Below are 24,895 nucleotides of genomic sequence, written 5' to 3'. Positions count from 1 at the left end.
TCCTGGGATAAGCCACATATAAGCTTTTCTTACTCTGAGGATCTAAGGGAGAGGCCTGGGCTCAGGTCAGGGGCTAACAGGAGGAGGTCAAGAAAGGACCTGGAGCCTGGGTGGTTGGGAGTAGGTAGCAGACATCAGGCATATCAGGTCCAGGAGTTTGGGCAGATAACTTCAGCCTCTGTCTCTTGGTTGCTTTTGGGCATTTAAGTCCATGAAATGCTCATTTTTACAAGATTCCTACTTGCTCTTGGGGTAATGGGTGGACCTGGAAATGTGGAAGGCCAGAGAAAGGCCCGCTTCAAGAAGGACAAGGAGCTTGTGCACTCGGGGAAGCTCACCACTCTCTCCTTGTAGACAATGTACTTCAACCACTTGAAGTCCTGCCACTTGAAGCCAGCAAGGACGAAGAGGGAATCGCGCTCATACTGCTCGGGTCGTTGCATGGCGCCCTCGGGGTAGGTGATGCGCAGTGTTGTCTTGCTGCCCACGTCCTTCTCAAAGCCTTTCACTGGTGCTGAGTTCAGTCTAGAGAGAGCAGAGCCAGTGAGAGCCTGCCCTGAGCTCCACACAGCAGGGAGTACTAAGGGGCTCACTAACATGGGCCTGTGCTATAGGCCCCCTAGAAGGATTCTCCTAGTGTGATTAACTGCCTCGGAAAACCTGCCGGTGGGAAGTCACCTATGGGTCAGTTCTCTGACTCTACGGTACCAACAACAACAACAACAACAACAACGGATTGCTATGAATCAGAATCATCTTGACAGCAGTGGGTTCAGCTTTTGATTTAGGTGTTTGAGGAGGCACCATGACCCCAGAATGTCCCCAGGTGCTCCAGGTATAGAGAATGAAGAGCCCATATTACCTAGTAGCACGTAGTTCCCCATTCCAAAGCCCTTAAACCCAGGGTTTTCCCTAACCCTTCTGCTGGCCCCCAGCCTACCTGGCCAGGTGGATAGTTCTCAATGGGCTCGGGTCAGGACACTGAGGTGCTGAGGCACCACTGTGGAATGCTCACCTGACCACGATGTCATAGTCGTCAATTCGTGATCCCAGAGACTTGTTGGCAAGGACACCTCCATTGCCCACGATGATGCAGCGACGACAGCTGAGGCTGAGGGAGAGATAGAGCCCTCTGTGGATGAGTCCCCCTGCTCCTTTGCCCTTGATCTCACGACCTGAGTCCTTGGGCTTCTGATAGCATTTTTGAGAAGAAGCCAGGAACTAGACCACTTGGGACTCTCTAACTCTCTCTAGTTCCTGACACACCCCCCAAAAGATAACAAGGGTGTGGAAACATCTTCTGTATTAGCACTGAGGATGATGAAGGTGGGGATTCTGGAAAGATGGGGATTCTGGGTAAGAGTTCCTCCAAAGGGAGTGAGGTTTAGGCAGCTTTTATGAGAGAGAAGAAAGTAGGCTGTGCCTGACGAGGAGGGAGACTGGGGCAGGACTGGAGGGTCACTACTTTTTAGCTCAAAAGTTTGCTTCTCCTGTCACTGACTTTTGGACATTCTCCTCTGGGATCTGCCAGCTTCAGGACTGGCTTAAACCATATGCCCTTCAGCTCCCCCGACCCAGGTCCTCAGTACCAATGCTGCGCTAAACCCAGCTCTGATGTCTTCAGTTCTTGATCCCAAACCTCTGAAGTGATAGGACCAGATGTCCTTGCTAAGCTCTTGTAGCCTCCAGGGTGTAAGCCCAGTGGACTGGCCCACCTTGTCTGCTTTGCTCACTCCTCTGTGTGTACTACACATGCACATGTAAGTGGGTTGCAGAATCTGCTCCTGTCCAGGAAAGGCCACCGAGCTTGAACATCTCTGCACATACCAGGCAGACGGAGGTAGAAGGCCGGGCAGGGAGTGAGTGGCTCACCTATCCAAGGCAGGGGTCAGGCGGTACTCTTTGGTGACTGACAAGATGGCTTTGATCAGATTGTCTGTGGACAGAAGAGGGAGGCTACTGTGAGATGGTCATTTAAATTTCTCTATGTTGATTGATCATCCAATTGTAAGGCAAATCCAGTCTCAGCACAAATTTCTGAGGCTCGGGAGGAGGTGGAGGTGAGGATAAGGAGCTTTGAAAACAAGGCTGGCCTGGGCCACTGCCCTAACTCTGTCCCTGAGAAAGAAGTATTAGACAACAAAGCAGGTTGGCAGCAAATCTCTGCTGGGACCCAGAACTAAGTCCTGGCATGTAGCTCCTCTTTCTGGGTTTCAGAACTTATGTAAGTCTAGTCCCTTTCAGGGACTCTCAGCTGGTTTCCTGGAGAGGCTAAAGTCAAGCCCCAGGACATGCATCCCCAGGTTCAAGGATCTGGCTTGCAAACTGTGGCATCTCAGTTTCCCCTACTATGGGAGACCCTATGCAGAGACAATGACCATGTTCTGCTTATCTATGTGTCCCCAGGACCACATTTCAAACAAATGGGGAGACAATCAATGGCTGAAGAGCAAGAGTGGTTCCAGCCAGTTCACCCAGTCAGAACTCTCAGTCTCCTTTCCCGATATCATTTCCACCTCACCTCACCCATTTAACACTGACAATGCCTTACCTCCTATTCTTTGCCAGGCTGTCTATCATGTCAACTCTCAGGAGCCTAGTGTCTACCCATCTGCACTCAGCAAGGAACCCAAGACCTCTGCGTTCTCAAATCTAGTAACCACTTCCAGCTCTTACTCTTCCTGGCCTCTCAGCAATGACGACTGTTCCCTTATAAGCTCTGGTGTAAGAACAGCAGAGAACATTGGATAAAATCCTGGCTCTGCTATTTATGTGCTTTGTGACCTTTGAAAAATCATCTACTTTCTCTGAGCTTTAGTTTTTTCCTATCTTTAAAATAAAGGAATAAAGGACCCAATTTCTATTTTACAAGTTTGTTAAGATAATGAACATAAAGACCTAAAATGAAAGTAAGTAAATTGAATAACCACATTGGAAAGTAACTGAATAGTGTCAGTATTTACATACACTTAAATAGTATCAAGATGGATATCTGTATACAGTGAAAATCTTACAACTCTAACTCCAGATTTATAAGCTGAAAAAAAGCATTGAAAAACTCGTATACGTTCAAGAGGACTTGTATAATACTTCTTACAGAACTGAAAAAAATGGATTAAATGTGATGCACAGAATATCATAGAGCAGTTAAAAATCAATGTCCTTCAATTGGCATTCAACATCCTACTTTAGTGACTGTCAACTGGGGTCTTAAAAGATTGTAAGCAGCTATCTAATGGTCTCTCCTTGTCTGAAATGAAAGACAGTATCTGGAACAAAAACTCTGTCTGGAATAAAGAATAAAAAATTAAAACACTCAAACTCATTGCCATATTCAGAACCAACACACAGCCAACTTTCCAGTTTTCCCAGGCTGTAAATCACAAAGGAGGAGACTGACCATCTTCTCCTGCAGAGCAGCTGGTGGAATAGAACAGCCAAGAGAGAGGCTGCCTTTGGGTTAGCAGGGCAACTCCTAACAGACAACACCAGCAGAGCTTCCCTAAAGAAAATCCAAGCCGTATGGAAACATTTAGTCTAAATGGTCCATGTGAACTTGAAACTCTATGATCCTGAGACCAGAAGAATGGGACTACCATTATAACAACTCTAAAAATGGAGGGTCCTGGGCACAATGGTAGAAAAATGTGGAACGAAACTAAAAAAAAAAAAAGGCCCGACTTACTCATCTGGTAGAGACTTGTGAAATTTGAACATTCAATGATTTATTAATTGCAAATATATTTTTAAAGAAACACAAATGGTGACTATACACATGGACCTCATCGGTGGACTGCACAGAAATCAGACTGACTACGTATCTCTGGAAAAAAACTGGTGGAAAAGCTAAATACCAGCAGTCAAACCAGGCCAGGTGCTGACTGTTGAACAGATCACCTCATGTGTGAGGGCAAACTGAAGTTGAAGAAGATTAAAGCAAGTCCACAAGAACCAAAATATGACCTTGAGTCTATCCCACTGAGATTAAAAATCATCTCAAGAACAGGTTTGAGGCCTTGAAACATTGACTGAGCACCAGGGGCTGTGGGATGACATAAAGGATACCATCCATAAAGAGAGCAAAAGGTCATTTCAGAGACAGAGGAAAAAGAAAAGACCAAAATGGATGTCAGAAGAGACTAAAAATTACACTAGAGCATTGAGATGTCAAAACAAAGGGCAGAGATGCAGAGGTGAAAGAGAGAAATAGAAAATGTCAAATAGCAGCTAATAAAGACAAAGCAAAGTATTTTAACAGAATGTGCAAGGAGCTGGAGTTAGAGCACAAAAAGGGAAGAATTCACTTAGCATTTCTCAAGCTGAGAGAACTGAAAAACAAATTCAAGCCTTGAGTTGCAATACTGAGAGATGTAGGAGGGAAAACTCTTGAGTGGGTCAGGAAGCATCAAAAGAAGACAAAGGGAATACACAGAGTCATTGTATCAGAAATAATGGGTTGACACTGAAATATTTCAGGAAGTACCATGAGATGAAGAGTCATGGTAATGAAGGAAGAAGCTGAAGCTGCACTGAAGGCATTGGCAAAAAAATAAGGCCCCAGGAATCAATGGGATCTCCCTCCTGTATGGCCACTCGTTGGCCAAGGTCAAGGATATGGACTGGGTTTTGCATTTTTGAAGGGAAATATTAGTAAAAAGAGCATGAATTAGCAGGTGCTCACTTCTTGCTGGCCTATACACTCTACTGGCCTTTCTTGCTTTGTAGTTGTAGGTAGGGTCAGAGTCCTGAGCACAGATTTGGGCGGAAACAGCAGGTTGCTTGTTGACTTATACCCACAATAGAAGAGTTCTCCATGTGTTTCTGCCCAATGCATTAGAATTTGTCTTTGAGTATTTGAAGTAAAAGCCTCAGGTCAAGAGTGTCTTTCTGCTGGCCACTGTCTTCTATTCAGACAGGGGCAGGCCGGCTGATAAGTTTCAGGTATTCTTGAGTCCTCTCTCCAAATAACAGTATAGTTGTCTTATTTAATTATGATCACAGCCTTAGACAATGGTACTGGTCTCTTCAGCTGAAGGGACTAAAGCACAGAGAGGCTAGGCAACTTGCCCAAGGTCACAGATAGTAAAGTGGCAGCCCTGAGATCTCATCCCTTCTAACCCTAAAGTCCACCAGGCCAAAAGATGGTGCAGCACTTTGACAAAGAAGATGAAACCGTTACAACTGTTAGTGATGAGAAAATCTTGGCTGAAGTTCTTAAGGTAATGGATGAGGATCATTTATAAGATGAGCCTTGTATAGGATAAGAAAAGACCAGAGGGGAGACTGTTATGCTGAAAACAGCAGCAGGACGAGGTAACGAAGGAGCCTCAGGGCATTCTTGTGGCCTCTACTTACCCTGGGACTGTCCCCCTCAGGCCCTCGGTGTTCCAGCTCTAATGTCTCTGATGCACTTTTCCTGTGATCTCCCAGCACCTTTTACTTCTCTCATCAGAATCCCTAGTTTCCTAACCAAGTATCTGCATTCTTGACTAAATTGGAACTTTGAGGCAAGGAACACTATCTGCCTACTTCACTGTTGGATTCCTAGTCCTGAGCAAAGAAGTGGGCTCTATTAACATTCTATTAAATAAATAAGAAAAAAAAATCCTCAACAAAACAAAGGAAGGATGGAGAGATAATGAACACTGCATTAGAACAGAAAAGGGTGGGAGCTCTGGTGGCCTAATGCCAAGACGCTGCACTGCAATACCAGAGGTATGTGGTTCAAATCTACCAGATGCTCTGCTGGAGAAGGAGGGACAATCTCCTCCTGTACTAGTCAGATCTAATTTTGACGGTACACACCCAAAAAATAATAAAAATTTAAAAAAAGAACAGATGAGGACAAGAAGCGTGTGAAAGGAATGTATGATTAGGCATTATATATAAACAACTCATAATCTAGAACAACAGGTGCATTGCAAAGTGGTCTGAGGGAGGGGGAGGAGGAGGGAGGAAAATGTGCATCAGGGAATGAATGAAAGCCCAACCTTTCCGTAAAGTTTCATTAAAATCACAATAAAAAGGGAAACAACAAAGAAAGGGAAAGAGTGAGAGAAGGTAAAGGCATTGAATGAAGGATGGATGCCCCGTCCCTGGAGCTGTCAACTGAGGGATGAAATGTTGTTATAGAGTGGGCCAGGACCCCTCAACATACCTTGACCTTTGATTCCAAAAGGTGGCACAAACTCCCGGATTCTGGCCCATTTGCGGAAGGAATCATCCAGGAACATGGGTGCTGGCTTGGAGAACCTGGAATACAACAACAGTATTGGGGATCCAAAAAAAATGAAATAGGCTACTGTACTAGTTGCCTCTGTGTCCCCTTGGCTGTGGATTTGCTGGAAGCCACCCCCTACCTACCAGCACACTGTCTACCCTAGTTTGTTCACTGACAGATGTTGTGGGGGTCTCACAGACCTTGCTCAGTGAAGCCTGACTCTCAGAGGGCTGGCCGCCCAGCTCTTCTGTGGCCAGCTCTAGGAGCAGAGAGGCAAGATTTGTTCAACAACAATCAGTATCTCAGCCTGGGAAGCTCTCCAAAGGTTATCCACGCATTCATCAAAGTCACTGTTACCCAAACTGTTTCTGTAGTTTGTGAACATGGAGATGAGACATTGTGTGGCCAAAGGGAAAATATCCTAAAACTCAGTCTGCACGAGGAGACACAATTCTGGAGAGAATTCTGGGAGGTGGACCACCCAGGGTGAGGAGGAGGGAGAATTCACTGAAAAGGCAAAGCAGGTTAAAAGCTATAGGAGACAGAAATATGGTAGAGAAGAGAAAGAAAAAGCTGTGTGTCCTCTGACTGGGAGGCAGGGTTGAGAGGAGAGGCTGTAGACAAGTGGAAACTTGAGCACATTAGTTGGTGGAGAGAGGGAGAGAGAGAACAGTAAATTCTTCAGAGAAGAGGGAGTGACCTGCAACAAAAGGGGAAAAGCCAATTTTAGGAGGACAAAAGAATAGGGTGAAGATATCCTGAGCTGAGAAAAGAAAACGCAAGGCATATTCATCCAGGGAAAGCAGAGGAGCGGGTGGGGCAGAGTGCAGGAGGATGGGGGAAGGTCAGAGGCATGCAGAGGCCAGTGAGGTGGAGAGTGATAGATACAGTCAAGCTCTTCAGAGACACCGGGAGCAGATAACTTCACGTGGAACCTAACACTGTTTTGAGACTTGCTGAGGCAGCTGTCAGCCTAGAAGATGGTCAACACTTTACTGTTGAAGCCTTCTGTCTCTGGCCTTCCTGGCTCCGAATGGATGTTTCTATGCCTGGGCTGTGAGAGATGATATGCCTCAGTGGTTACGTCTCTTTATTCCTAACTCAACCCGAATTGGTCCACAGTCTAATGGAAGGCTAAAGCAGAGAGTCTTCTCAGTGCAAAAGCTAGAATTTACCCCTCAGAATCGACTCAATAGCATTTAACAATAACAAAATGTGCTATTACCAGAGGCATTCGTTTCTCATCACCAAACACCATTATAATCAATCACTCACCATTACCCGGAAGAAATGCTATCAGTAAATACTTAGGGGTAAAATATTACTAGACATTTTGACATGAACTTGAAAGAGGCAGGGAAGTTTTAATCTTGCTCCCTCCCTCATCTTTCATCACTAAGAGAAGCTGTTAACACTTAATAGAGTTAGAAGGTCATTCTTATATAATGACTTTCCCTTAGACTTGTAAAACGTGAAGTAGCAGAGGCTTCTGACCTACTCTAACTTCAGGAGAGGGAGAGAGACTCACCATCAGTATCAACAGTTCAAGGCGGATTATTTGAAGCAGAGGTCAGATCTATCTTTTATCTCCAAATTTTTACATCAGTTGTCCTTCCTGCGACACCCTTTATTTCTCTACCAGGTTTGCAAATTCATTTCAATGACCACAGAGAACTCACAGACAATACGCCCAATGATGTGTTCTATTAGGGAAGTAACAAGCTACCAGGGAGCTCTGGTGGTGTGTTAAGTAGGGAGTCACACTGCTAACCTGAAGGCTGCTTGCTGTGCCCCTCTGGTAGTTCAAATCTAACTAACAGAGCCTCTCAGGGAAAAAGAAGGGCACTCTCCTCCTGTGTGATTTACAGCCTCTGAAACCTAACGCTGAGTCAGCATGTTGTTGTTGTGTACCACTCACTGAGTCAGAATCAACCCACAGCTGACCCTCCAGTGGGTTTTCAGAGGCAGTAATCCCACTAGGGGAGATTGCCCATCTTTCTCCCGTGGAGCAGCTGGTGGATCTGAACCAGGTACCAGGGTCCGCTCTGAGACAGTTTAACTTGACGGCAATAAGTGGCATAATTGATAGATAATTGCACTGCTAATCCAAAGGCCATGCATCTCCCAGGTTCGAGTCTACCAGCAGCTCTGAGGGACAAAGATGGGCAATCTCCTCTTGTTGAGAAAAGTCTTGGAAACCCAATGAAGGGTCACTGTGAGTGAGATTCCATGGCAGTGAGTTGAGTTGCTGAGTTGAATCCAAGTCAGGATCAGGAAGATTTGGGATGTAGTTTTTCACCCAGGATTGCTCCCTCACAGGCAGATCTCACTTTGGCCTCTGGATTCTTGGCCCAACCTGGCCTCTACCCTGGTGGGGCAAGTTTTACAAAGCTCTTTATCTCCAATAAGTAACAAGAGGCAATGGCTGAAGATACTCAGCTCTCTTTGTGGACCAAGAAGCCCACTGCATCTTCTACCTGGCTCCTGGTTCTGCTGCCTCTGTGTCACTGTTTCTCTGCCATTACATCTCACTAACTCTGCACATCTCTAGTAATACAGCTTTTTAACTCCTGGATAGAGGAGGCTCTCAGGACAGGGACCTTGAGTCCAAAGGACACGTTCCACTCCCTGCTATCTTCTTTGTGGTAGTCCCTTTACACTTCAGGGATGGCTCATTTAAGTCCAGTGGGACTGTAAAACTGACTGTAACCCTCATTATGGCTTCTTTGCACTCTCAATAGAGAGTCATGTATCTTATTTGTATTATTAGTAAGCTGTCCAAAGCCCTTGGTGTTCCGCAAGTACCTTATTTGCAGGGTTTCATCCACTTTATGGGTAGGAGTTAGAAGATTATGGTTAGAAAGGCCATGCAAAAGCTACCTATCCCACCTCAGGCCATCTCCTGGCTTTTCTAGTCACAGTTCTTTCATATTTGGATGGTAATGTCCAGGAAGCTCTGGTGGTCTAGTCCATACAGAGTTGTATTGCTAACCCTAAGGCCAAAATGGTTAGACCCAAGGTGGTGAGCATTCACTGGTGGCTCTGTAGGAGAAAGTTGGGCACTCTCTTCCCCTGGAAACCCACTGAAGTTCATCTATGAGTCTGTCGTGACTCAAGGGCAATATAAGCTTTTTTGTTTTAGTTTGCTCAAACTAGTAATGAGTTCTGGTGGTGTAATGTGTAATGTGCCAGGATGCTAACCAAAAAGCTAGAGGTCTGAATGCATCAGCCACTCTAAGGAAGAAAGATGGGAAGCCCCCCCTTGGACAGATTTACAGACTCGGAAACCCAACGGAGGGATGCTGTGAGTTGGAACCAACTTGAAAGCCGTGGACTTGTCAAACTAATACTCTGAGGAGACACACATGTTCTTTACTTTAAAAACTCTTGTGTTTCTGTTTGAGATTTTGACCATCAGTTATCTACAAGCAAAATCTAGTTGCGAGTAAGCTGATGGTGTCATAGGCTCACAGGTGTTCACATGCCTCCTTGCACTTGAGACCAGTCAGTCCCTTCTCTCTCACCCCTAGCTCTCAGGAGCCACGCCAATAGGCACCACATGTAGGCTCAAGATTCACATAACACCCTGCATTTCAGACCAGCCAGCCCTTCCTTCAACATTTTTCCCCCCTCTCTCAACCTGAACTTTTATGGGTTAGGTCAATGAAAGTCAGTGGAACATGTCCAAACAGCCTATCTTTTCATTGCTGCACCTCTTACTCCATTCTTTGAATGGACTCAGATGGTCAAGGCGAGTGAGCATACTATGCAGTCTACTCTCAACTCCGTTTAACCTTCTCTCCTTTCATACAACGCTCAACAAGTCCCTTTACTATCTAGTCACAGAAGGACACCAACTTTTCTCACCTCAGGGCACTCAAAGTCAAACCACTTGCTCAAAATGTAAAAGGAAAGTCCTCTCCACCCCCACCGCCCTTTAGATCTTTTCTTCAAATGAAAATCTTTTGTCCTCCCTGAAGTTCTGTGTAGGTCTGATGTCTTCTACCTGTATATTTTCTGGTTGGGGCTCATATTTTTTACCTAAGCCTCTGAACACTGTACATACAATTTTACCATAAAACAACAGACTATGTTTTCCACAAATCCTCCAATCAACTATTAATAGTTGAAGGCTTTCTGTTATATAATACCCATTTCCACTGCACATATAGGCCTATTTTACACTAGGTAGGAGAAGTCACCATCTATAGTATATTCAAGTAATAAAGAAAACATAAAACGAGGGGGAGTGTTCAACTTAAGTCAGATCTGACACGTAATGGAGTCATCAGAAAGGAACCCAATAGTAAGTCAGGGACTAACTCTACAGTGAAATCCTATGGACTCACTACCCAGATGAAACAATTTTATTAATCATGCCCATTTTATTATTATTTTTTAAATCCCAGAAATAGTTTAATACACAGAGTATTTATCTCTAAAAGGTAAGGATATGTAAAAAATCCACACCTAAGAAACTCTTAAAAATCTTACCATATTTTAAAAACTGACCATAATTTCTTAATAGAAACAAATACCCAATTTGTTCTCAAATTTCTACTTTTGCTCACTTTTTTTGCGAGGTGTCTATGTAGATGACACCACCTTGCTCACTGAAACTGAGGAAGACTTGAAGTGTCTTCTGCAGAAGATCAAGGACGGCAGCCTTCAATAAGGATTGCATCTCAGTATCAAGAAAACAAAGAAACTCACTACTGGGCCAATAGGCAATATCATGACATATAGAGAAAATTCTGAATCTATTAACAATTTTCTTTCTCAGGTACACAATCAACACTCCTGGTACTAGTACTCAGGAAATGACAAGGTAAGTTGCACTGGATAAATCTGTCAAGGACCTCTCCATAGTGCTAATGAGCAATAATTTCAGTCAAGAGACTAAGGTGTACCTGGTTCAGGCCACTGTCATCTCAATTGCTTGCTATGCATTTTAGAACTGGGCAATGTATAAGGATGACAGAAGAAGAATCAATGCATTTGAGTTGTGGTGCTGGAAAAGAGTATCAAGCATACTATGAACTGCCAGAAGAACAAACAGACTGGTCCTGAAGAAAGGGAAACCAGGTTGCTTCTTGGAGGCAAGGATTTTGGAAGTCCTGTTTTCATGTTTCATGTTTGGGGCATGATTCTAGGAGGGAGCCCATGGAGAAGGACATCATTCTTGGAAGGGTCAATGCAGAAGAGGAAGACTCTGGCTTCAAATGGATTGACACAGTGAGCATGGCTAGATGTGTCAGAGGTGGAGAGGTTGGTTCAGGACAGGGCAAGATTCAGAGCTGTTGTTCATAGGGATGTTATGAGTTATAGTTGACTTGATGGCACAAAGCAACAACAACAAAAACAACAACAGTGTATTTAGTTCAGAATTGACACATCATATTTTGTATATGGTTGATCTAGTATGCTTTATTTCCATTAGACTTTTTTTGTGAAGAAAATGGGTTCTATGTTCAATAGAGTTTCTCACACTCCATATTTTTCTTATTTTTTAAAATGTGATTTTAACAAAAGTTTACAGAAAGTTGGTTTTTCATTTATTCATGGTTGCATGTTTTCCTCCCAACCCCACCTCACTCACTTAAAAAAAAATTCATTCCTTGTTGGATAATTTCTTCCCTTCCCTTCCCCCCACCCCAGTTTACTTTGCCATGCACCTCTTATTCTGAACTGTTAACATACAGACAATCCTAATCATACATTCCTTTTAAACAGTTTTTTCCTTTTTCTGTTCCAATGCAGTGTTCATTATTTATCCCTGCTTTTCTTCCCCCCAATCCTCATGTCAGTCCTGTTTTATTAACAGTGGTGTTATACAGTATATTTGTCCTTTCGTGACTGAGGTATTTCACTCAGCATAATGTCCTCCAGGGTCATCCATACTGTGTAATATTTCATGAGTTCCTTGTTTTTCAGTGAGGCGTAGTATTCCATTATATGTATATACCACAGTTTTTCTATCCATTCATTCATTGATGGGCACTTGGGTTGCTTCAATCTCTGTGCTATTGTGAATAATGTAGCAATAAACATGGTTGTGCATATATCTGTTTGGGTGGAAGCTCTGGTTTCTTGGGGGTAGATATTTTTCTTATAGCATTCTGATACTGTTTAACAAGTTCCTTTATCCGTGGTACATCATCTGCAAACTGTTGGTTAGATGTAGAGACCTGATCAGATTCAGGTTCAGTTTTCTAGTGAGAATATTTAACAGATGATTTTCTATACTTTCATCAGCAGATACATATGGGATATGGTTGTCTCTGTGATGTTAAGGTTGACTGGTCGTTCAAGTGTCCTAGACTGGACCATAACAAAATATTCTGCAGCATCTAAATGGCTTCAGCAGCCAAAGAGAATCACTATGTGTATCCAATATTTCTTTAGAAAATGTGAGAATACTTGGACAATGAATAAGGAAGACACTGATTGGGGGGGGGGGAGAATTCTTGGACAATGAATAAGGAAGACACTGATGGGGGAGAAAAAAGAATTCTTGCTAGTTTTGAATCAGTGTTGGTGAAAATACTTAATATACTACAGACTGCCCAAACCACATACACACACAGAGACAGACAGACACAAACATACAGAGAGAGACAGACACACACATCTATCTTGAAGAAGTATAACCAGAATGCTTCTTAGAAGAAAGGATGGGGAGACTTCCTCTCATATCCTTTGGGCATATTATCAGGAAGGGCCAATCCCTGGAGAAAGACATTTGCAGTGTCAAAGTGAAAAGGAGAAAGAAGACAACTCACTGAGGGAGGTGCAAATGATGAAGGGCTCAAATGCGAGTCAATATGCTGGTGGTTAGAACCAAGCAGCTACTCTGCTTCTGTAAAGATTACAGTCTGGAAAACCCTGTGGTCATCTGGTCACTGTTGTTGTTATGTACCATCGCGTTAACGGTGATTCACAGCAACCCTAGATAATAGCTCTGTACCCTGTGTTCTGAGCCACTTTCAATGTCTCTGACATTGGGTTACTAGAAGTCAGAATCTACTCCCTAAGACCTAAAAACAAAAATAACAAGAGCTGGATGGCTTGGCATGTTCATGGTGCTACGGATTACTTATTGTTTCCACATCTTTTTAGTGAGAAAGGTAGGAAATACTTTTTAAAGAGTAAATACATTATGTAAATCTTATTGATATTCCCAATTCAAATTTATGATTATAAGATTTGTACTTTCTTTTAAACAGCCATCAGATTTGACCATCTGCATATATTGCTAGATTTTATATTTGTATCTTATTCTTTTAAGCTGTCATCTAGTACCTGGTGGTAGCAACATGATTATTTGCTTGATCTTATTATACACATATTGGTGGTGCTGTGTGGCATCAGGTCAAATTCAGACTCCTAGCAAGTGGCAAGAAGTTGCGGTGCAACTTCTCAAGGCACGCGGTTCAATTCCACCAGCTGCTCCATGGGAGAAGGATGGGCAGTCTCCTCCTGTGTGATTAACTGTCTCTGAAAACCTGCCGGAGGATCAGCTATGGGTCAGTTCTGACTTGATGGTGCACCACCACCACCACCACCACCACCACCAAAACAACAATTTATCTTTGGGGAGCTCTGGTGACTTGGTGATAAGGAAGTGTGGGGCCACACAAGAGGTTCAAATCCACCAGCTGCTCCATGGGAGCAAAATGGGCAGTCACTCTAGTGTGATTTACTGCCTCTAAAAACTCACTAGAGGATTCTCTATGTATGAGTCAGTTCCATCTCAATTATACTCAACAATAACAAAACCAAAGTATCTTTAGGAGCCTAGGTGGTCGAGCAGTAAGGCATTATGCTGGTAACCTGAATGAATGTGGTTCAAATCCCCTAGATGCTCTGTGGGAGAAAGATGGGCAATCTCCTCTCATGCAATTTATTGCTTTTGAAAACTGGCTGGGAGGTCAGCTATGAGTAGGTTCTGACTGGAAGGTACACAACAACAACAACAACAACAACAGCATAATTTTTAGGTTAAATTCCTAGAAATGGGTTTACTACATCAAAGGGAAAATACATAAATGTAATTTTCCTCAGCATTGCCAAATTCCTCTCCACAGGGATGAAACCATTTTACAAGGTCCACAAGCTAAGTATAAAAAGGCCTTTCCCCTCACAGCCTCACCAACAGAGTATATCATCAAACATTTTTTAAATTTTTTTTTGAAATTTTATTTTATTTCATTATTTTTTGTGTGTACCGTCAAATCAGATCTGACTGATACAGGAGGAGATTGTTCCTCCTTCTCCAGCAGAGCATCTGGTGGATTTGTACCTCTGAGACTGCAGTGCAGCTTCTTGCCACTAAGCCACCAGAGCTCGCCCAAACATTTTAATATTTAAAATCCAGCAGCCTATCCGATAAAGAGCTGCACTGCTGAACTGAAGGCAAGAGGTTTGAATCCCGCAGTTGCTCTGAGGGAGAAAGATGGTTAATCTCCTTCCATGATATTTACAGTCTCTGAAAACCTGCTGAAGGGTCATCCAATCTGACTGCACATAGCAACAAACAACATTCAAAAGTGGATAGCAATATCACAGCAGCTCCTCTCTGCGATCTTTCTCAGGATAGTGGTTGAGGGAAGATCCCCTGCAACAGGCAGAACTTTGAGCAGTGCACTTGGTTGTTTACTTGCTTGGAAAGAGAAATGGCCAAATGTGCATTCATAAGTTGATTCATGGGCTATGGCTAATGGTCTATCTGGCTTAGAAAGCCCATGACTGGAAAATTGGTGACAAGGGCTATATGAACAGACTTCTCTGAATGGGCAAAAAAAGATATGTGTGTTTTATGTGAATGCTCAAGAGTGACCTCAGCAGAGGAAGACTCTGAAAATCAAATGGAGAGTACAGCATGCTCCATGGAAATCAGTCATCCTCTCCCTACTCACTGATGTCACTGCCCAACAGACTCACGAACACAGCGGCCATGGTGATGGAGGTTAATTAAGCGTGGCCTCAGCACTGCAGATTTCCCAGAGGACACACATTTCACTTCAATGATGAATAACAAATTTATGATGTGAGACCGGTATTCTTGAAGACTGCAATGACTGCTATTTTATATTAAGTCATATCTGACACTGGGAACCACTCTTGCAGAATTAAGATAGCAAACTACAATGGGGCTGACTGGAAGTCAGTGAGGTTAGTGGCCAACTGGTGGTACTTAACTGTCCAACACAAGGTGGGTATAGCTATTTGTAATGGACAGCAGAGCCAAAGCACTGATCAGAATACTCTGACTTGCATGGACTTATGGTGCTGGCCTCTTAGTCACAGTGTCCCTAATAGTGGATACTAATGCAGGAAATCTACTAAATATTCACTTGATCTATATGAGCAGAAGAATTTGACATTAAGCAGATAGTAGTCTAACTTGAATTACCAAAACAGGGTAACAACCTATCCATCTAGTCTGAAACTTGAGTCACTACACAGACCCACAAGTCCTTGAGTGAAGGGGAGGTTGTGTCTTTTTTAGGAATGACCTCAGTATGCTGCCAAAAATGTATAGTGTTAATCTTTCTTCTAGTCTTCCCAAAGAAATGTGAAGCCTTTAATGAGTGACTGGTTATTGGAGAGAAGAAAATAATTAAACTTTTTGGTGATTACTAGATACTAGCATTGAACTGCCATGCCCAAAATATCATGGTTGCCCACTAGTCAGAGTAGAGGCATATGGGGGTCAGGCTATTAATGGAGTCTTAGCTCAAGTTCTTCTCACAATGGGTGCAGGAATCTATCCTTGAGTGATTTCCCCCAGTTCCAGAATTTATAATTGGAAAGAACATTCTTAGCAATTGGTGAAACTCCCACACTGGACCTCACGTGGGATAAAGGTTTTTCTTGGGAAAAGCCCACTGAAAGCCATTAGAACTGCTTCTACCCAAGAACATAGTAAACTAAAAGCAATACTCCACTGCTGCACTGATTAATGCCATCATCAAAGACATGACAGAGGCAGGGGTGATTCACGATTCCCACCACATTACCTTTCAACTTGCTTAATCTGATTGTGAGAAAAAAAAGTACAGATCTTGGAGAGTAATGGTGGTGTAGAAATTACTGAGCAATTATCACTAATATCCCATACAAGCAATATTCTGCTTATCCAAAAATGACTGGAACAGCACATCAACAGAGAACTGCCAGAGGTGCAGGCTGGGTTTAGAAGGGGATGTGGTACTAGGGATATTGTGGCTAATATTAGATGGATCTTGGATGAAAACAGGGAGTACCAGAGGAGTGTCTATCTGTGTTTCCTTGATTATGCAAAGGCTTTTGACTGTGTGGATTACAACAAACTGAGGCTAACTCTGAGAAGAATGGGAATCCCAGAATACTTGATCATGCTAATGCAAAACCTGTATTTGGACCAGGAGGCAGTCATCAGAACAGAGCAAGGAAACACTGTATGGTTCAAAATTGGGAAGGGTTTATGCCAGGGATGTGTCCTATCTTCATAATTTTTCAATCTATATGTGGAACAGATTATCTGGGAGGCTGGGTGGGTTGTATGAGGAGAAATGTGGCATCAGGATTGGAGGAAGATTCATCAACAATCTGCATTATGCAGATGACACAACCACGCTTGCTGAAACTGAGGAGGACCTGAAGCGCTTGCTGAAGAAGGTCAAGGACTGCATCCTTCAATATGGATTGAGGCTCAATATCAAGAAAACAAAGATTCTCACCACTGAGCCAACTGGCAGCACCATGATGGATGGTGAAGAGTCTGAGATTGTTAACAGCTTTAGTTTACTTGGCTCCATAATCAACACTCTTGGCACCAGCAGCCAGAAAATTAAAAGACATATTGCGATGTGAAAGTCTGCTGTTAGAGACCTTTCCAAAGTAATGAAGAGCAATGATGTCACTCTGGAGACTAAGGTGCAATTGATACAGGCCATGGTCTTTGCAATCACTTGCTATGCACCAGAGAGCTAGCAATGACTAGGGAGTATAGAAGGAGAATTGATGCTTTTGAGCTGTGGTGCTGGAGAAGGGTACTGAGTATACCATGGACTGCTAAGAAAACGAACAGGTTCATACAGTTGTTGTTAAGTGCCGTCGAGTTGCAGGTGATTCATAGCGACCCTATGAAGGAGAGTCCTCAATGCTTGGATGTCTCTCATCCTCTCTCCAGGTTCGTACTAGAGAAGGTTAAACTAGGTTGCTCCTTGGAGGCAAGGACTCTGAAGCTTCATCTGACATAGTTTGAACATGTTGCAAGGAGGGACCAGTCCTTGGAGAGGGATGTCATGCCTGGGAGGGTGGAGGGACAGCACAGAAGAGGAAGACCCTCTATGAGGTGGATTGATTCAGTGACGGGGGTTACAGGGGTAGGTGTGTCGGAGACAGTGAGATTGGCACAGGTAGAGCAGGATTTAGAGCAGTTGTACATAGGGTCGCTATGAGTTGTGGCACACAACAACAACAACAACAACAACAACAACTGTAAACTTAACCAGGTGGTTAGTCCAATTTCACCTATTTCATCCCTCAAGCAAATTAATACAGTTTTTCTACCTAGTATGGAGCAACTGATCTAGTCAGTATCTTTTTCTTTTATTTTATGCTAGTTTACTTACAAAATTCATAAAGATCGTATATGTTGTTTTCACACCGATTTTTCCTCTTTCTTTTATCCACCCCTCTCCACCTATCAAATTGTGTGACCTTATGATTAAGCAACACCCTCCCCCCCTTGGATCCTTGTACTCGTTCTACAATATGGTCTTATACAGTATTTATCTTCATGAGACTCAGTTCACTTAATGCTCTCCAGTTCCTCCCATGTTAGGTAGTAATTTACAAAATCATTGCTCCTGTATTGCTGCATAGTATTCCACTGTGTGAATGTACTATAATTTCTCAATCCATCCCATTGTGATTGGGCATTTGGGCTGTTTCCATGTTCTTGTTATTTGTGTTTCTTCAAAAAGCCAAACATAGAAATTCCATATGACCCAGCTATTCCAATGCTTGGAATATGCCCTGAGAAAATGAGAACTGAGGTACAAAAAGACTTGTACACCAATGTTCAATGTCTTTTTCTTGACACCAGAAGAAGTTTGCCTTCAGCTGGCATGGCGTGCACTATATTTTTATCAACTCTCTAGCCCTATGTCATAATTTAGTCTTCAGGGAGCCTGACAGCTTTTCTCTCCCACAAGACACCACATTGGGTCATAGCGCTGTTGAATTGCTGATTGATCTGAGCAATGATGACATGTAAATGGTCCGAGATTCACTAGTAAACTACCTACATGCTGGAAGGTGGGAAATTAAGCCAACAAAAAATCAGGTGCCTTTTATCTTGGTGTAATTTTCTTGGGGTCCAAGAGGGTGGAACATATTGTGATATTCCTTCTAAAAGGAAAGATCATTTATTGAACATGACTTCCCTCCACAACTAAAAAGGAAGCACAACACCCAGTAAGAACTTTGGATTCTGGAGGTAAGACAGCTCTCATTGAGGATGTTACCTAAGCCTATTTAGTAAATGACTCAAAAAGTTGCTAGATTTAAGTGGAGCTCAGAACAAGAGAAGGCTCTGTCTACAACCAGTTTAGGCTGCTGTGAAAGCTGCTGTGCTTTTTAGACCATATTACCCAGCTGATCCAATGATGTCTGACATCCCAAAAAAGATGATCTAACAGAATGTGAAAAAATGGAATGATACCGTTAACATTACATGCAAATAAAATAGTGCTGAAGATTATTAAAGAATGGCCAGAACAGTACACTGGGAACTGACAGATATTCAAGCTGGATTCATAAGAGGTTGTGCCATGAGGGAAATCAATGCTGATGTCAGATGGACAGACTGCCAGAAAGATGTTTATCTGTGTTTTAGTGACTATGCAAAAGTATCTGACTACACAGATCATAACCTATTATGAATAACACTAAGAAGAATGGGAATCCCATAATACTTCATTGTGCTCATGGGAAACCTAAACCTAGAATAGGAAACTGTTCAAATAGAACAAGGGAATACTACATGGTTTAAAGTCAGGAAAATTGTGTGTCAGAGTTGTAGCCTTTATCCATACCTACTCAAACTGTATGCTGAGAAAATCATTCCAGAGGCTGGAGTACATGAAGGACAATGTGGCATCAGGATTGGAGGAAAAAAAAGAAAAATCATCAACTTGTGTTATGCAGATAACACAACCTTGCTTGTTGAAAGTGAAGAAGATTTGAAGTACTTCCTGCAGAACGAAGACTAATCTTCAATACAGACTCAACATCAAGGAAAAAAAATTCCTAATCACTGGACTATTAGGCAACATTGTGATAGACGGAAAAAAAGAGTGATGCTTTCAAGAATTTAATTTTACTTGGATTCACAATTAATACCCTTGGTAACAGCAGGCAAGAAATCAAAAGATGTGTTGCACTGGGAAAATCTGCTGTTAAGGATCTCGCCAAAGTTTAAAAGAGCAAGGATGTCAGTAAGTTTAAAGACTAAGGTGTGCCTGATCCAAGCCATGGTCTTTAAAATGACTTACTATGCATCTGAAAGCTGGGCAACGTGTACGGATGACAGAAGAATCAATGCCTTGAGTTGCGATGTTGGAGAAGAGTGCAGAATATCCCATGGACTGCCAAAAAAACAAACAAGTCTGGACAGAAATGCAATTGGAGTGGTCCTTATGTTCAAAGACAGTGAAACTGTTTCACATACTTGGTTTGGGAATGTTGACTGAAGAGGCCAATGCTTGGATGGGTGCATTATACTGGGAAAAGTGAAGGGTCAAGAGAAAGAAAGACCCTCAACAAGATGAATTGACACAGTGTCTTTAACAGAGGGCATGAGCCTATCAGAGAAGGCGAGGATGGAGCAGGATAGGGCAGGGTTCAGATTTGTTATTCACTAGGTTGCTGTGAGGTTTAAGTGACTTGTTGGCATCGAACAACAGCATGGTAATTCTATTTTCATTTTTTTTAAGAACTGTCTCACTGTCTTCAATGGCAACTGTATCAATTTACAATCCCACTAATGATGGGTGAGAGTTCTAATTTTTAATGTATCCACATCTTTGCCAATGTCTGTTATTTGTTTCCCCCTTTTTTTTCAACAGCCCACAAAATTGCTCAGTCCTGCACTATCCTCATACTTTCTGTCGTGCTAGGTGGTTAGCATGTAATTATTAACCAACAGGTCAGTGGTTTGAACTCACCCAATGACTCTGAATGAGATATACTTGGTGATCTGCTCCTATAAAGGGATCAACCTAGTACTGTGTGTGGGTGGTTCATCTGTACACAGTGTTACTTTGAGTTTGAACTGGCTTGATGGTATACACCAACTACCTGACCAACTGTGATCTCCTTTTCCTAGTGACTCACCTTTTCTTTATGTTGTCTTTATTGCAGTCAATCCTTCTCACTCCTGGTAATCCTCTTTTTTGCTTTTTACTTATCCTTTTTACTCCAAGGTCTGGTCCCTTCTGGCTAAGTGCCCAAAGCATGTCTGACAGAGCTTCAAAATCCTTGCCTCCAAGAAGCAGCTTGGTTTCACTCTCTCCAGGACAAATCTTGTTTGTTTTCTTGGCAGTCCATGCTATGTTCAATACTTTTCCAGCCCCACAACTCAAATGCATCAATTCTGTCATCTTTAGTCATTGTCCAGCTCTCTGATGCATAGCAAGTAATTGTGATGACCATAACCTAGATCAGGTGCACCTTAGTCTCTAGACTGACATCGTTTCTCTTTAGCACTATGGAGAGGTCCCTGAGAGCAGCTTTCTCCAGAGCAATTTGTCTTTTGATTTCTCAACTTCTGATGCCAAAAGTGTTGATTGTGAAACCAAGCAAACTAAAATTATCAACAACCTCAATATCGTATCCATCTTGGTGCTGCCAATTGGCCCAGTGGTCAGAATCTTTGTTTTTTGAGCTTCGATTCATATTGAAGACTATAGTTCTTGACCTTCTTCAGCAAATCCTTAAGGTCCTACTCAGTTTTGACAAGCAAAGTTGTGTCATCCACATAATTCAGGTTGTTGATAAGCCTTCCTCCAATTCTGAGGCCACATTCATCCTCAAAGTCCAGCCTCCTGAAAGATCTGTTCCACATATAGACTGCAAAGGTATGGAGACAGGATGCATCCCTATGCACTCCTTTCCTGATTTTGAACTATGCAGTTTCCTTGCTTTGTTCAGACTATTGCTTTCTGATACAAGTAAAGGTTTTGCATGAGTGCAACCAAGTGTTCTGGGATTCCCATTTCTCTAAAGGTTAGTCACAATTTATTGTGATCCACACAGCCAAATACGCCTTTGCATAGTCAATGTAACACAGACAGACATTCCTCTGGTACTCTTTGCTTTCATACAAGATCCATCTGACACTGGTGATAATGCCCCTAGTGCCATGGCCTCTTCTAAACCCAGCTTGTTTTTCTGGTAGTTCTCTCTCAATACATTGTTCCAGTAGTTTTTCAATAATTTTCAACAGAATCTTGCTTATGTGTGATAATAGTGATACTGTTTGATAATTTCCACACTTTGTCGGATCTTTTTTTTTTTCTTGAGTGGGAATAAATATAGGTCTCTTCCATGCATTTGGCCAGACATTTGGCCCCCAGATTTCTTGGCACCACCTGGTAGGTATGTCTAGGGCAGCATCTGTTCATTGAAATATGTCAGTTGGTAATCCATCAATTCCCGGTGCCTTGTTTCTTGCAGATTCCTTCAAAGCAGCTTAAACTTCCTCCTTCATCACTACTACCTCTTGATCATATGAGGCAATTGAAAATACCATGACCTTGGGGGAGGTGCACCTTAATCTTTATAGTGATATCCCTGTGCTTTAACCCTTTGTTTTCTTTATGTTGAGCTGTAATCCATATACTAAAGTTACTGAGTTACACCAATAAATGCTTCTAGTCTTCTATGTTTTCTACAAGCAAGGTTGTATCACATGCAAGTCACAGGGTATTGGACTTAATAAAATTTCCCCCCATCCACAGAGATAATCATGTGTTTATTTTCCTTTGATTGATGTGCTGGATTGCACTGATTTTCCAATTTTGAACCATCTCTGCATTCCTGGAGTAAATATCACTTGATCATGATGTATGATTATTTTAATATGTCGATGAATTCTGTTTACCAGAATTTTGCTGAAGATTTTAAAATCTATTTTCACAAGAGATATTAACTTGTTAGTTTTCTTGTAGTGTCTTTGTCTAGTATCATGGTTTTCTGCTTCATAAAATGAATCAAGGAGTAGTTCTTTCTCATTCACGAGAGTTTAAACAGTACTGGTGCCAATTATTCTCTAAATGTTTGGCAGAGTTCCTCTGTGAAGCCATTCAGTCCAGGAATATTTTTTCTATTGGGAAGTTTTTAATCACTTCACTTATTATGAGTCTGTTGAGACTTTCTATTACCTCTTGAGTAAGTCTGGGAAGGTTGTATGCTTCTATGATCCAGCTTTTTCTTGCATAGTAGTTCACATTCTGCTGTCACAACTTTATTTCTATTGGGTTAGTCGTAATGTCATTTCAAAATCTGTATTATTTGCATCTTTTCAGTCTAGCTAAATATTTGTCAATTTTATTGATCTTTTCAAAGAATTAACTTCTTGTTTTATTGATTTCTCTACTGTTTTTCTCTTTTCATTCCCCCCCCCCCACATCTCTGTTACTTGATTTTTTTTCTGGTAGGTTTAGGCTTAGTTTGCTTTTTCTTTTTAGTTATTGAAGTTGTTGATTTGAGATTGTTCTCTTTTTTTATGGTGATAGTTGTTTCCCTTTGAATATTGCCTTTACTGCAGCCTATAAATTTTGAAATGTGGACTATCATTTTCACTTTACTCAAGGAAATCTGTGGTTTCTTCCTGAGTCAATGATAGTTCGAGTGTGCTGTTTAATTTCCATATGCTTGTGGATAATCCTTTCTTCTTTTCTCCCACATTACAGATTTCTAGCTTCACTTTGTTGTGGTAAAAATAAATACAGGTGAATGATGCTTTACAATAGGCAATATCATGTCACACAGAGAATATTAACGTTGTTAATGATTTAATTTTACTTGGATCCATAATCAGCACTCATTGTGGCAGCAGCCAAGAAATTAAAATATGTGCATTAGGAAAACTGCTTTAAAGACCTTTGTAAAGTGATAAAGAGCAAAGATGTCAGTTTAAAATCTAAGGTGCAAATAAACCCAGATTAAAACAAACCAAAAAAATCAAACTAAGGTGCACCTGACTAAAGTAATTTTTGATTACTTCATCTGTAAGTGAAAGTTGGACAATGAGAAAGACTAAAGAAGAATCAATACCTTTGAATTGTGGTGTTAACATATAGTTCTTAATATCCCTAGGAATGACGAAAGAACAAACAAACTGTATCGGTTGAAATGCAACTAGGCAGCACAATTAATAACAGTGCATCTAAATTCCAAAATCAATCTCCATAATAGTCTATGTGTTTCCTATTGCCAAAGGGGCCCTTTAGAGTAGTGAGAGAAGATCTTCACCCTGAAACCCACAAGGTCCCTTTTCAGCAGGAAGTAGCTAAGAGAATAACGCCATCCCCTTTTCCTTATGAATCAGGGCGAAGTCTCTCTCAGGGAGGAGTGATAGGGAATGGCAAAGGACACACTGACAAAGGAGATTAATCAGAACTGACTTTGACAAGCACTGTGGCAATAGGACAATTAAAACAGACATTCGGATGGCGGGGGAAGAAGAACAATCTGGGGAGGAGGGTAGAGAGAATGGTGCAGCAATGAAGGAATGAAAACCCCAAATCCCTGTAAATGTTCATTAAAATTAATAAAATTTAATAATAAAAAAAAAAAGAAATGCAACTAGGCTGCTCCTTAGAGGCAAGGATGGTGAAGCTACATTTCATATACTCTGGGCACATATTCTGGGAGTCCTTAAAAAAACTTCATGCGGGGAAAGGTAGAGGATCACTGTGATGTGAGTGAAAATTTACAAAAGAACTTCCATTCAACCCATCTTATTTCCCCACACCTGTTACACAGAACTCTTACCACTTCCTCCTGGTGACTCTTGTCCTCCCAATTGTCCTTCTGTTCTATCCCTTTCTGCCTTCTCATCTTTATCCATGGGCAAATGCTGACCCTTTAAGCTTGCAGGACTGTGTATTCTAAGACCCGAGTGCCTCCTTCTGTTAACACTTGATAGCTGTATGTCAAGTTGGTTGTCAGAAAGTTGTGTCACAGAGATGCATTCTATTCTAAACTCAAAGAATAGCTGAGGGTCAAAAAAACTACAAAACTCTACTTCAAGAAACTCAAAAAGACCTACATAAATGGAGAAACATACAATGTTCACGAATCAGAAGCCGCACCATGGTAAAAATGGCAATAGTACCGAAAGCAATCTACAAATACAAAGCAATCCTGATCCAGCTCCTGTCATCATTTTTCAACACCCCACAACATTCGTTCCGGCACGAGAGCCTATGGCCCTCGGGCCGCCTATCTACACACCAGTTCTACAGGATGCATCACCTTTGCTTGGGAAACATTACGACTAAACTTCAGAGACACTGATCCGAACATAAGGAACTACCATCAGCTGATGTGTTTGGAATCACAGAAGCCATGGAAGCCTCATATATAAGTTATTAGATGGAGGGCTGGTCAAAGGGA

At 42.0% G+C, this 24,895-nt stretch overlaps 1 protein-coding gene across 2 annotated transcripts in view; it reads right to left on the bottom strand.

Annotated features, from left to right (window-relative positions):
• ST3GAL3 (ST3 beta-galactoside alpha-2,3-sialyltransferase 3) overlaps positions 1–24,895 on the bottom strand; it is a 370,474-nt gene that overhangs the window by 28,491 nt on the left and 317,088 nt on the right. For both annotated transcript variants that reach the window (XM_006886554.1, XM_006886555.1), the window contains 4 exons: positions 6,158–6,252; positions 1,873–1,936; positions 1,016–1,111; positions 339–525 (listed from right to left, as the gene is read on the bottom strand). In XM_006886554.1, coding sequence (XP_006886616.1) covers positions 339–525; positions 1,016–1,111; positions 1,873–1,936; positions 6,158–6,252 — 442 coding nt within the window. The remainder of the gene's footprint in view (positions 1–338; positions 526–1,015; positions 1,112–1,872; positions 1,937–6,157; positions 6,253–24,895) is intronic.

Source organism: Elephantulus edwardii, unplaced genomic scaffold (genome assembly GCF_000299155.1).
Source record: "Elephantulus edwardii isolate Elephantulus edwardi_28Jun2011 unplaced genomic scaffold, EleEdw1.0 scaffold00049, whole genome shotgun sequence".
Classification (NCBI taxonomy): Eukaryota; Metazoa; Chordata; class Mammalia; order Macroscelidea; family Macroscelididae; genus Elephantulus; species Elephantulus edwardii.
Note: the sequence above shows the minus strand (reverse complement) of the source record. Positions and strands in the feature narration are given on the sequence as shown.